Here is a 14,224-nt window from a genome sequence, read left to right on the forward strand (position 1 = left end):
CAATTTAAAATTAATTAATTTACATCAGTTAGAACATCAAAATACAATAAGCACCACTGACTATCAGCAGGAAACAGTGTTGGACAGCCATCCAGGGGAGATCTCAACCAACAAGTAACCCTAAATCAAAAAGAAGAGAAAGGGAATTTCTGCCAAACCATATTGTTTCTGAGCTTGCAAACCTTGCAATTTTGCTCTAACGTTAAAAATTGTATGGAGGCTGTTGCTGTTTACCTTTCTACCCATCATATCATGTGTACATGCTATTTTCCAAGTGGGATTGTGCATCCTGGAAATTCCCATCCAGATAGTTTTGTATCACGGTTTATCCAAATATCTTAGCTCTAGGAAATTGGAAACACCTCCTCTTTTCTTCTTCGTACACTTAGTACATAGTTGGTGTTCCCCTCTCTAAAGTTCCTTCATCGTTGTTCTTCTGTGCAGTCCCACATTGGGACTACGCTTGCGCAGGCTAGCCATCAGAGGATTCTTCCAGCATTTTCTTTAGCCTTAGAACACTTCGGGGGAGCCCCTCCACCTTGGAGCACACCAGCAACCGTTTTCCTGCCCAACAGTCACGTGCTCCAAGGGGGTGGCACTCCCCTTTTCCTCACTTCATTCTTTGCTGCTGCGATAGCAGGTCGAACTTCCAGGGTCTCTTACAGCTGGTTTCCTCAGTGAGTTTTTTTTCCCCACTTCAGCCCCTCCAGTGGCTTGAAGAAAAAAAAAAGGGAGAAGAAATGCTGCAAAATGGCTTTTAAAAAACATACCAAACGTGATTCAAAAATGACGAGGTCTGACAAACATTCCTTTTGTCTTCTATGTCTGAGAGAGGGCCTTCGGTAAATTCTGTTTGCAATTTACCCCAAAGGCCCATTCACATCTTGCCACGTATTTAAATGCCAGTCTATGGGAGAAGGTGTTATCTTGCTCTGAAAACCTGCCAGCGAAGTTATCTGCCCCAATAGAGCACTTCTGAATTTTGCCTTCAAAATCTCCATCAAGGAGTGATCAGCTTTTAGGGCTGCCCTCAGTTTCATCTACCCTGTTGGTTCTATGTACAGAACTGACATCGGGCTCGATCAGCGGATCGCTCTCCTACACACTGTGCATCTGAACCGCCAGAACCAGTGGAGTACTCTTTGGAACCAACCTCTGCTTTATTGTTCTGGATTTACGGGATGCTCATTTTCATATAGCTATCCATCCTGGTTACTCTTCAAACTCAATGGAGTCACTTATCAGTATACAGTGTTGCCTTTCGGCTTAGTCACAACATCTAGAGTATTTGCTAAACGCATGGTGGTGGTGGTGGTTGCTTACCTGAGATCCAAGGGCTGTTGCATATACCCCTACTTTGATTATTGGTTGGTTGCAGCACTATCATATGATGTTTTACAGTCACATATAAAGCTCATTTTGGATGTGTGTAACTTTAGGGTTAGTTATTAACTATAAGGAGTTGACACTGGTACCATCAAGGCAGACCACTTTTATTGGTGCCTTTTTGGACTCTTTTAAGGCACATGCCTTTCTTCCATTAGAAGGTGCCTCACGTATAAAGGCTCTAGTTTTTCAGTTAAGGAAAAATTAATTTCAATCCATGCTATTTTATCAAAGGTTGCTAGGATTAATGGTGTCCACAACGACTACAGTTCTTTGCCCACTTAATATGTGCCCATGAGTTCCTGAGGAAGAACTCACCTTCTGTACGTTCACAGAATACTAAATTCTCTGTACCTAAATACATCGTTCAACAACTTCCTTGGTGGTTGGAAGTGGGAAACTTCCTCAAAGGTATTCCCTTTGGCCTTACTCCCCTTCAGGTTATTATTACTACCAATGCTTCTTCAGAGGGCTGGGGGGGGGGCTCACTATGGTCCCTATTCCACCTAGGATATCTGGTTGCTCAGGGAAAGGAAATTACATATTAATGTTTTAGAATACAAGCAATTAGATATGCCCTTACCTCCGTTTCAGCTCTGACAAAAGGAATATTGGTTCAAGTCCAGACAGTCAACACCATGGTGATGGCATATATAAACAGGCAGGAAGGCTCTGTATCGTTGACTCTCTGCAAGGAAGTGATGGACATTTGGGAGGCAGCAATTGCACAGGGGACTACACTGCAGGTAATTCATACTGCCAGCACCAACAACTTGAGCATAGATGTCCTGAGCAGACTAGGATGTTCAGAACATGAATGGTCCCTTGGGGAAGAATATATCTGCCCCATTTTTGCCCAGTGCGGTATGCTGGCTGTGGATCTGTTTGCCACTGCAAGCAATGCACAGGTTTGAGTTTTCTGCTCCAGGGCTGGGAGCAACCACCACTCCATCAGGGATGCCTTTTTGTTCCAGTGGACAGGTGGCCTCTTGTATGCCTTCCCTCCTCCCCAACTCACTTATCAGCAAGGTCCTCTCCAAGATTCGATCAGAGGAAACCTGGTGCATTCTACTCTCACCTTTTTGGACAAGACATACTTGGTTCTCGTAGGTTATTTGGGCTGTGTAACCGTGGTCTTGGTATTTTCTTTCCTGACGTTTCGCCAGCAGCTGTGGCCAGCATCTTCAGAGGAGTAACACTGACAGTGTTACTCCTCTGAAGATGCCGGCCACAGCTGCTGGCGAAACGTCAGGAAAGAAAATACCAAGACCACGGTTACACAGCCCAGATAACCTACGAGAACCAATGAACTCTGACCGTGAAAGCCTTCGACAAGACATACTTGGTTTCATGTTCTCCTTTGAATGTCCCGAGGAACATTCACACATCTACCTCTCAGGTCAGATTTACTACCCATTGTACACCATGAGGCTTACAGGCTATGCTTGACAGCATGGTTATTGAATCAACCAAGTTAGACTTCTCTGAGCAAGTAGCTATCATTATACTAGATGCTTGCAAATCAACTAGTAGACATTCATACTCAAGAAAATGGTTATGTTCCTCCATGGGGCCGATTTCTAAGAGACTCCCCGCATTAACTAGTCCTCTTCCTTTGGTGTTTCACTGTTTGCTCATTTTGAAGGATTCAGGTTTATCATACATAAAGGTCCACCAGGCAGCTATTTCTGCTTCCCAAGTATTCTTGGCCCATGGGGTGACGTCACATCCCAACGTTTACTAGGCAGACTTTGTTTGCGGGGTGGTTTGCCAGTGCCTTCCCCAGTCATCTTCCCTTTACCCCCAGCAAGCCGGTACTCATTTTACCAACCTCGGAAGGATGGAAGGCAAAGTCAACCTTGAGCCGGCTACCTGAAACCAACTTCCATTGGGATCAAACTCAGGTCGTGAGCAGAGCTTGGACTACAGTACTGCAGCTTACCACTCTGCACCACAGGGCTCCTTCCCAAGCATTAATTGATGGTAAAACAGTGTTCTCTCATCAAGACTCTTAAGAGATTCCTAAAAGGCTTATTTAATTTATTTCCCCTGAGAGCCCATATAGTTCCCCAATAGTCCCTATCTGTGGTTCTTTCACAGCTCCTTTTACCACCCTTTGAGATTCTAGCCCCATGAAGTCTAAATCTCCTATGAAGGTGGAGTTCTAAGTAGCGATCACATCTGCTAGAAGAGTGGAAGAACTGCCTTGTGAGCCAGACCCCATTTTTCAAATTCCCTGACAAGAAGGTAGTTTGACGTCCCAGCTTCCAGTTCCTCCTGAAGGTGGTGTCCCATTTTCACTTGGCACAGGAGATTGTCCTGTCTGTCTTTTTTTCCATTTCCCACTTCAGAAGCAGAAGCACCATTCATTAGGTGTCAGAAGGGCTTTATTGTTTTATTTAAAAAGAACAAGACTGTTCTGTGGAACCTCGCAATTGTTTGTTTGTCATTCATTCTGGCTCTTCTAAGGGGAAGACAGCTTTATCCCAAAACCCTATCTATGTGGGTAGTCTCTCCAATCAAGCTTTGCTACAAACAAAGTTGCCTTGCCTTCTTCATGTCCAAGCACATGCTACATAATCTCAGCTGTTTCCTGTCGAGGCACGCCACTGATGGATATCTTCAGAATAGCCACTTGGGTGTCTTTGGACACATTTGTCAAGCACTATGCTGTAGACATAAACACAAGAAAAAATACGTCAGTTGGCAAGGCAGTTCTGCATTCTTTGTTCCAGTGACAGACTTGCCCCACCTCCATGATGAGTAAGTAGCTTGTTAGTCTCTCAATGTGGGACTGCACAGAAGAATGACGAAGAATACAGTGTTGCAGTTACCTGTAACTCTTGTTCATTGAATTGTCTTCTGTGCAGGCCCGCATTCCCTCCTGCCCCACTGCGAACTTTCTTTGAGAGAGAGAGAGAGAGACTGTTTTCCTGCCCAACAGTCACGCGCTCTGAAGGGGCATTCTCCTGAGTCACCATGAGCGTAAACAGAGATAACATTTTATATATTTATAAATGTTACCTGTGTTTATTCTCGCGGTGGCTCAGGAGTACCCCCCCCTTCGGAGCATGTGTCTATTGGGCAGGAAAACACTGAGGGGGAGGGGCTTCTCCAATATGATCAACAGCTAAAGAAAAAGCTGAAAGAATCCTCCAACAGCCGACCTGTGCAAGCACAGTCCTAAGGTGTGCTGGCACAGAAGACAACTCAGTGGACAACAGTTACACATAAGTGCAACACTGTTTTCCTATTTCACTAGTCTCAAGATTTTTCCATCAGTCTTTCAGAAGTTTTTGGGTGTACTAATTGATTTCCCAACTGTAGGAAATGCTTACAGGATACTTACAGTGAAGTTCTTATGCTTGGGATTTTTCTTTCTTTATCCCAGTATAGTGCATAGTTGTAAATATATTTTTTGCTGCTAGGGTGAAAGCCGCATTTTCTCTTTTTGTATCCGTGGATGCTTTTAACACCACATTCTGGAATTTTTGTAATGCCTCCCTCCCCTTAAGTCTTCAAATTTATATAGTGTTTGTCTTGTGGCTTCTCTAACATCACTTCTTCACAGCTTGAGGAAAGCAGAAGGACATCTGAAGTCCAAACATTCCCTTTTCTTGTTTGCTCTCAAAAGATATCACATGGAAAGGCTAGAGAAGAACAGCTTATATCTACCTATAGGTGGCATTTAATATGTGCAAGTCAAGACTAATGGCACCCTTTGATAGCAAGACCCCACCCATGTATGGAAACGCAGCTCCTGTCTTGCTAGGCAGTTTTCTGCTGTATGTCTACACCCTTTTAATTTGCAGTTCAGTCTCTGCTTGTGTGTATTGGCAGAGGTATCACACTCTGCTCCTAGCAGTTGTTCAAATGTATAAGTTTAGGGGTTTTCTTTTGAGTGATAAAAGCATTGCACAGTCTGACTGAAGCACCCTGTTGTTAATTCTTCAGTTTGTTGCACTTTCTTCCAGATGTTGGACCCATTATCATTGAGTAGTCCTGAAAACTCTGGCTCTGGAAGCTGTCCCTCTCTTGACAGCCCTTTAGATGGGTAAGAACCACTTGTATTTTGCACAACTTTCTTGTACATTCTTTAAAGCTGCTAACCACAAAATATAAGAGCATTGAGATGGCTCATTACAAAAGGCTGAAATAGTCCAACGTTGTGTTTCTAGAGACAACTATCCCAAATCTCGAATGCCAAGAGCACAGAGCTATCCAGATAACCACCAAGAATTCTCAGGTAGGTAAAATAAATGTGCATGAGCACAATTTCTGATCCTGTAGTTAAAACTTTATTTGTAACTTGAATGTGTCTCTGGATATGTGCAAGAAATTTAACATACTGTGTTTCTGTTTCTCTTGGTCTCAGATTGTAGTGGCAGAAGTACAGAATGCAGAAATATAACTCTGTGTCATTAAAAATTAATTACCTCTTAAAAAATTATACCTTTATCTATAAGATTAAGCATGCATTTATAAGCCCCAAATAGAGTTGTACTGTTGTTGGTAGACCTGTCTTAATTACACATATCCCAGTTAAATTTGATTGGAGACTAATTGGGTAAATTAAATTTATAAGTCTAAATATTACCTCAAGTCTGTTCTGACTGTGCAGCTTGTATAGCTGACAGGCACCTTCTAACCCTGAGCCTGTCTTTTTTCGGAATGTTGGCCAGTAGAAGAAGCTAGCAGTACTATTAAACTTTTAACAAATTATTACCTTGCATATGTCTTGCACATGTACTACTTGGCTGGCTAGACTCTTCTGTAAGAACAAGGGGGAAGCCATAGACTAGTCTATTTATTTACTTATTAAATTTCTATCCCGCCCCTCCCTGGCCAAGGTTGGGTTCAAATCTTATTAATAACAGTAAAAAACAGATTTATCAAAGTGGTGTTCTTTTGCTCCCCTTCCTTTCTGTTGTATTCTGAAAACAGGATAATTGACAGAAATTACAGATACAGGGGAATAGAAAGGAAAGGGAGAAGGAAGCTTGTGGTGTTCCCCCCCCACTAAAATCTTTTATCAACTTCATCAAACAGAAAACAGTATTGGTATAAATCCCTTTGGTTCCTTTACTTTGGCATAATATATAATTAATTATAGAGAGAACATTGACTAAGTTATGCATTTAAATTATTCCATGTATTTTCTTTTCCTGATAAGGTTGCACTTTTTCTAATGTCATAATATAAATAAATTAAAAATACATGTGAAGCTGCTTTTCTTTCTTTTTGTTCTAGTTAAATTGCTGAATGAAAAAAACATGGTAACGTTATTGTTCCCTTTCAGATTATGACCTCCCAATATTTGAGAAGTTTGGAAAAGGTGGAACTTACCCTCGAAGGTATCATATTTCATACCATCACCAAGACTACAATGACGGTGAGTTGCAGGCATTGTAATACTGTTGGTGGATGTATACTGATATAACCATTATGGATTAACCAATTAAACAAGCATATAATTATACCCTTTTTCATTTTTTCCCTGATCTTTTCTAGTTCAGAAATGGATTTCTTGATTTATTTTTAAATTAGAATTGTCAACCATATGTAAAATACTTAAGTTAGTTCATTTATACCCTGCCTATATCCCCAGTGGGGGACCCAAAGTGGCTTATACCATTCTTCTGTACTCCATTTTATTCTAATAACAATCCTGTGGGGTAGTGTAGGGTGTGTGGTTGGCCCAGGGTCACCCGGCAAGCTTCCCTGGCAGAGTGGGGAGTAAAATCTGTAGTCAACTACAGTTGACTCACAGAGGCTTATAGTTTGCCCTATAAATTAAAATAGATATTTAAATTAAAATTGTATTTCTATACTTGGAAGAAAACTCCTTTAAAATTGACAGGATTTACTTTAAAATAACTTGTGTGATATTGGGATGCAAATCTCCTAATCTAGAAATGTGACTCACATGTATCAGTTGACTGGACTTAGAAGCACATAACTCTGGATAGGCTTGTAGTGTTGGGTTATTACCAGAAGCAACTCTTCTGAATCATTTTATTCATGCGTTCAAGTTTAATGAATGAAACAGAATCCTGAATATTATTGAAATATATGCATTACTAAATTGTCCTCCAAAGTATAAATATTGTGCATGCTCTTACTATCATATTTACTGTGTATCGTTATCACACTTTCAGTGGGATACAATTGAGAGATCAGGGAAGGAAGAGTATATGGGTGACTGTACATTCATGCAATTAAGTCAGGCTGCCATAAGCTAGTCTATATGGAAATAAATCACATCACTTTCATGGGCCCCCTAGCAGACCAGAGCCACCTGGAATGTTGGTATCCTGGATCTGTAACATGCACGTATATTTTCCTAAGAAATGGTCGTAGATGTGGTACCTTGTTTCTTACAGAGGAGATCATATGTCTTTGGGGTTATTAAATCTGCACAGTTGTGTTTGCTGTTGAAGCCTACAGTATGGCATCAGATCTATTTTGGAACCAATTTTTGCTTGCTTCCCCTGTAAAATGCAGTGAAGCTGGTGTTCTGTAGTAGTCCATTGTGTGGTTTTCTTATTACTCTCTGCAGGTCGTAAAACTTTTCCACGGGCCAGAAGAACCCAGGGAAACAGCCTACGATCCCCAGTTAGTTTCAGTCCAACTGATCACTCACTGAGCACGAGCAGCGGGAGCAGCGTTTTCACTCCAGAGTATGAGGATGGCCGGATGCGAAGAAGAGGAAGTGACATAGACAATCCTACCCTGACTGTAATGGATATCAGTCCTCCCAGCCGTTGTAAGGAAAAATAGTGTGCTTGTTGGGTTGGATCCAGCCTTGCTCCTTTCCCATTGTGTAAATGGAACACACTGTGGATTTTACACCTGTAGCTGCATTCCTAATTAGCCCCTACGTGAATATAGTGCTGTCATAAATAATTAACATAGTTCCGGGCTTGTTTTGGCTACTCAGTCCAAAATAGTGAGATATTTAGTTTTCTGTCCTTAATTGCACAGATCAGTTTCAGGAGATATTGTTAGTGCATGAATTAATGGTGCTGCCATACTTGATGAAATATATTGGTGATATTTACTGAGCGTTTGAAGATAAATATGTTTAGCTTGTAGTTTGATCTACAAGCCAGGCAGATGGGATCCCTTTGATTTTAAGCTAATTTAGTTTAATTAGTAAGCATAGGAGTTTGATTAGTAAGCAATACAAATATAAAGCAGTTTAAAATTAGCTTGGGCCCTAGTTACTCTTCTGGAGAGAAGTAAATATTAAAATCTTGGATTATAAAATGGAATGATTTAATAGCGCTGTGCTGCATACATGAAAAGTTACTAAAATTCTGAATGGCTTGTCTTCTGATCATTTTTCTTTGAAAGACTGAATATGTAAAACGCTTTCTATTTTCAGCCCCAAGAGCTCCAACAAATTGGAGACTTGGGAAACTACTGGGCCAGGGTGCATTTGGCAGAGTATATTTGTGCTATGACGCAGACACGGGACGAGAACTAGCTGTCAAACAAGTTCAGTTTGATCCTGATAGCCCAGAGACCAGCAAGGTAAGAGAACTGGGAGAAGGTGAGTCAGAAATGCATTGCCTCTAAAGCAGTCAGTTCTCTGTCTTAATAAGAGATGATTGTTCTTAACTGACAGATCTGTGTGTGCGGTGTACGTTTTAATCATTTCCATGTCATTAGAGTGTGCAAATGACATGAAAGCTGCTGATTTCATCTTCAGTGAATATTAATGTTGATGAAGCAAAGCCTGATAGTTCAGTAGAAAATAAAGCTATACAGTATAAAATGTGAATTTTGTAGACTCTTATCTCTACACACTAAATAATGAAAGGAGTGTACTATGTTCTTGTCTGTCTTGTTTCACTGGCACAATGGAAAGAACTGACAAACGGAAATGATTGTAGTTATCTGTTATCTAAAATCAAATCTGTAGATTACCTCATCAGTTCCACATGAACACATGAAGCTGCCTCATACTGAATCCGACCCTTGGTCCATCAAAGTCAGTATTGTCTACTCAGACTGGCAGCGGCTCTCCAAGGTCTCAGGCAGGAGTCTTTCACATCACCTACCTGCCTAGTCCCTTTAACTGGAGATGCCAGGGATTGAACCTGGGACTTCTGCATGCCAAGCAGATGCTCTACCACTGAGCCACAGCCCCTCCCCAAAGTATTCCAGAGTATTATGTCCTAGAAACCTTGGTTGGAACCTCTTCCATTCCACTAATGGAAGAGCCTTCCACTGTTAACAAAATGGAATCTTAGGATCCAATCCAATGGCTAGCTTTGTTGTTGTTGTTGTCCTTGTAAAATGGCTCTCCTGTGTGTACATTCAGGACTGCTGTTTTTTCTGACTTGTACTATAACTTCTTATTCATCATCGAGGCCTCTGTGCAGTCCCACATGGGTACTGCGCATGCGCAGGCCAGCGGTGGATCTTTCTGGAAAGGTCTGTCTTTGGAGCGCGCACTCCCCCTCCCCTCCATCACAGGTCCGAGCCAATGGCTCTTCCCGCCCAATTGGACACTTGACGGGGGGCGCGGGGCAGGTCACACTCTTCCCTCAGTTCTCTTTCTGCCTCCGCGGACTGAGGATGTCTTTTTGCAAGCTTCGTGTTTCCTGAGGGAAAAAATTATCTTTCGTTAAAATTAGCTAAAATTGGCTTAGTAGTTAAAGTGAAAGGAGAACATTATGGCTTTCTTCAAGAAATGCGGAAAATGCGGAGCCAAAATGGCCCAGAACGATGAACATTCCGAATGTCTACTTTATCTGGGAGAAGGCCTCGTTCCTGTTTCATGCAAGGCGTGTTCGCTGTTCACGCCTAAGGCGAGACAGGAATGAGTGTCAGGTCCGTACTACCTACTGGAATACAGGCCCAAGACATATGCAGGCCAGGGGCTGGCTTCCTTTTAAGGCCAGAGCCGGGCTGCTTCTCAAGGTCTGATTCTCATGCTCATAAATCCTGTGTACAGTTTCGGTTCCTCTGATTATCTCAGAAATTTGATGTTATGGCTTCTCTCCCTGGGAATCGCTATCTCAACATAACTTCACTGTTTTGCTTTCCCTGCCTTGAACGCTTTTAACCTATACCTCGCATACCGAAAATCATTAGCAGCCTTATTTGTGTGTAAGGCAGTCAGCTTCTTCTATTCTGTCTTTTTGCTCCTAATAAAGTAGCATTGCTTAGGATCACCTGCCTGGGCGTGTGTGCGTTTTGGGATGCTAGGGACAGACGCCTGAGTCTGACATTAGGCTGCTAATCCCTATTCTCAAATATTCTCAAACCTTGGGACTGGGGGTCGTGTTCCCTTCCAAACTATGGGGAGGGCACCAGAGGAGGACCTCCTACAGTTGCTCCTGAGGGAGGCATGATTCGGCCAGAAAGACGCCAAGCGGCTCGCCGGGCTGGTAGCCGTGCAACATGCCCAGATGGTGGCTGACCAGCTGCTCCTGAGGGACCTCGACCAAGAGGGAGCCGAGCAGCTCAACAGGCTGGGAGCAACGCAACGCGCCCAAGGGAAGGCTAGATGGTGCTGCTGCAGTCGTCTTGTTTGTGGCTTCCTAGAGGCACCTGGTTGGCCACTGTGTGAACAGACTGCTGGACTTGATGGGCCTTGGTCTGATCCAGCAGGGCCTTTTTTATGTTCTTATGTTCTAGATGGCTCGCCCTTCTCCTGGAAGAAGCACAGCTCACCCAGGAGAACGTGGAGCGGCTCGCCGGGCTGGTAGCCAAGCACTGTGCCCACGAGAAGGAAAACGAGACCGGGCAGCACGCCGGGGAGGAGGCCACGCGGATCACTGCAGAGGAAGCCGACCGGCGCACACAAGAGGAGTCCGGGGGACTCGCAGAGCAGGAGCTCCAGCCGCTCGTTGTCGAGGAGTTCGGTCGGACCACAAGAACGGGTTCCCCAACCAACCGAGGCAGATGCAATTGGGGAAACGCGTCCGGGGGGGAAAGCATTTCCACAAACTTTGTCCAGATGGGTATCCTCAGCAATTAGAACAGCATATAAGGAGGCCCATTTAGAGTGCCCCTTCCCAATTAGGGCCCACTCCACTAGGTCACAAGCCTCCTCAGCGGACATCTGTAAAGCAGCGATATGGTCGTCTCCACAGACCTTCATTCGACATTACTCGATGGGCGTGGATGCAGAAGCTGATGCTGCAGTGGGACAAGTCGTCTTGCACGCGCTGTTTTGTTAAGCAGCCACACCCCCACCTCCAGGGTAAGAAAGCTTGCTATTCTCCCATGTGGGACTGCACAGAGGCTGCAATGATGAAAAACAGTGTTGCGCTTACCTGTAACTGTTGTTCATTGAGTCCCGGAAGCCGCTTGCGCCGGACACCCAACTTCTTGGCAGTTTCCTCATTTATCATGGTGCGGGCACACCCCGAGTCGACCAACGCGGGGACCTCTAACGGGGGACCCCCTTTGGGTAGGGACAGATGAACACGCACAAATACATTGTCCTCTTGGGCGCTTACCATCGGTGGAGCTCCTTGCACAACGATAGGGACGGTCTGCTGCGGAGCCCCCTCTACAGCAGACCGACGGCGTTTTTTGCCGGCTGTTCCCACTCTTCCTCCTCGCTGGAAGAGGGGGACGGGGTGGTGGCTTCCGGGGAGCCGTCCGAATCAAAGACGGTATTTGTAATCCGGGACCCCGATGGGACCGTAGAGTCGGATGTCCCATCCTGGGGGCGCGCGTGGAGAGCGGAGGGTGCGCCGGAGCGCCGGCTCAGTGGTCCACTTCTGCGGCGAGGCTGGCTGTCGGCGGCCGGTTTCGTCGGCTCGGCCTGGGTTTGGCGGGGGGGGGTCGGACGGCCTGAGCGAGAGGGGCATTGCGATGCAAAGTGACCCTTTCCCCCGCAGATCAGGCAGACGCCGGCCTCGAACCGCTTGCGGCGTTCCGCGGCCGAGAGACCCCCGCCACCCCCTTGCCGGAGTTCCCGGCCACGGTCACCTCGGGGCCTGGGGTCTCGCCCAAGCCGTTGCTTGGACAAGTTCAGGAGTTGTTTGCGATTCTCGATGTCAGCAGCATGGCGAACCCAACCTTCCACATCCGGGGGGTTCCCTTGCATGAAGGCCCAATGTTGGAGGTCTGGGTTGAGACCCTCCCTGAAACATTGTACCAAGGTAGCTTCACTCCAGTCCAGAATTCGGCTAGCCAGTGACTGGAACTCACTTGCATACTGCGCCACCGACTTAGTCCCTTGGCGCAGTTGCATCAGGGAGGCTTTAGCCCGCTCACCCAGAGTCGGGTCCTCAAAACGGTTTCGGAGTGCTACCATGAACTCGTCCAGGGTTCGCAGCACCGGCGAGCGGAGTTCATACTGCAACACCATCCAGGCAGCCGCCTCCCCTTGCAGTAAGGAAGCCACGTACTGCACCCGGGACTCCTCAGAAACGAAGGTTCGGCCTTGTTCCCGCATAAAAAGTTTGTGCTCCCGCAGCCGCTGGAGCACTTCTCGCACTAGGCGCACATGTTCTTCCATGGTCTCAGAGTAAATAAGAATGTCATCGAGAAATACCACCACCCCCCGAAACAGTAAATCATGCAAAACTTCATTAATTAATTGCATAAAGACACTCGGAGCCCCCGAAAGTCCGAACGGCATGACCAGGTACTCAAACATCCCAAAACAACTGGAAAAGGCCGTTTTGGGTTCGTCTCCTTCTTTGATGCGAATGCGGTGGTAGGCTTCTACCAAGTCCAGTTTGGTGAAGATTCGGCCCTCCTTTAATTGTGCTAGAAGGTCAGGAATAAGAGGGAGGGGGTAAGCATTAGACTGGGTGACTGCGTTCAGTCTGCGAAAGTCAATACACAGTCTTAAATCTCCCGTCTTTTTCTTTACAAAGAAAGCTGGGGCTGAATAAGGAGCCTTGGAGGGGCGTATGAAACCCCTCGCCAGATTGACATCCAGATAGTCTCGCAATACAGTCTTTTCACTAGGGCTCATGGGGTAAACCTTTCCCTTAGACAGTTTGCCTTCCCCTACAATCTCGATGGCACAGTCCGTTTCTCTGTGGGGAGGCAGTTCGTCGCACTCTCTAACATCGAAAACATCAGTAAACTGCGAGTACTCAGAGGGTAATTGAGGAGAGACTGGGGCGGGGGACCCTACCAGTGCGGCGGCTGGAGTTCTGAGTACCCGTTCCTTGTCATGCAACCCACAGGGGTTTTCGGGGAAGGAAAGCACCCGTTTAACCCAATCAATGGAGGGATTGTGTCCCCTTAACCAGTTCATCCCTAACACCACAGGGGTTACAATAGGGGCGATGGTGAAATACAACCGTTCCCAATGTTCCCCCACGGACATAATCACGGCTGCAGTTCTGTGGGTCACAGGGCCCCGTTTAAAGTCACTCCCGTCCATTTGACTTCTTTGCCCAAGTTGCGCTTCCCCTCACTGCCCTGTTGCGTACCAAGGACAGGGGGGCTAGCGCCGCACTCCCCTCAGCCCGTCTGCAATGGTCTCCCCAGTGCCAGCAAGCTTTTGAACGTTTAAAGCTACTTTTTTCATCCGAACCCGTTTTGGCTCACCCGGATTGCACCAAGCCCTTCGTGGTGCAGGTGGATGCCTCGGATGTAGCCATGGGCGGGGCCCTTTTGCAGAGGGATGAGGGGGGACGGTTGAGGCCATGCGCCTACTTCTCCAAGAAGTTTTCCCAGTCCGAAATCAACTGGGCCATTTGGGAGAAGGAGGCAGCAGCGGTCAAACATGCCCTTACCATATGGAGACACTTCTTAGAGGGGGCCGAGCTGCCGTTCGAAGTGTGCACAGATCACAAGAATCTTGAGGCTCTCAAGGGAGCTAGAAAACTCAATGCCAAACAAATTCGGT

The 14,224-nt window shown here is 45.6% G+C and overlaps 1 protein-coding gene across 1 annotated transcript in view; it reads left to right on the forward strand.

Moving 5' to 3' along the window:
- The window catches only part of MAP3K2 (mitogen-activated protein kinase kinase kinase 2), a 43,464-nt gene that overhangs the window by 19,282 nt on the left and 9,958 nt on the right, over positions 1-14,224 (forward strand). The window contains exons 8-12 of the mRNA XM_056861665.1: positions 5,361-5,440; positions 5,565-5,632; positions 6,686-6,778; positions 7,946-8,152; positions 8,774-8,922. Of these exons, the coding sequence (XP_056717643.1) occupies positions 5,361-5,440; positions 5,565-5,632; positions 6,686-6,778; positions 7,946-8,152; positions 8,774-8,922 (597 nt within the window). The remainder of the gene's footprint in view (positions 1-5,360; positions 5,441-5,564; positions 5,633-6,685; positions 6,779-7,945; positions 8,153-8,773; positions 8,923-14,224) is intronic.

The sequence above is a fragment of the Euleptes europaea genome, chromosome 15, assembly GCF_029931775.1.
Source record: "Euleptes europaea isolate rEulEur1 chromosome 15, rEulEur1.hap1, whole genome shotgun sequence".
In the NCBI taxonomy this organism is placed as follows: Eukaryota; Metazoa; Chordata; class Lepidosauria; order Squamata; family Sphaerodactylidae; genus Euleptes; species Euleptes europaea.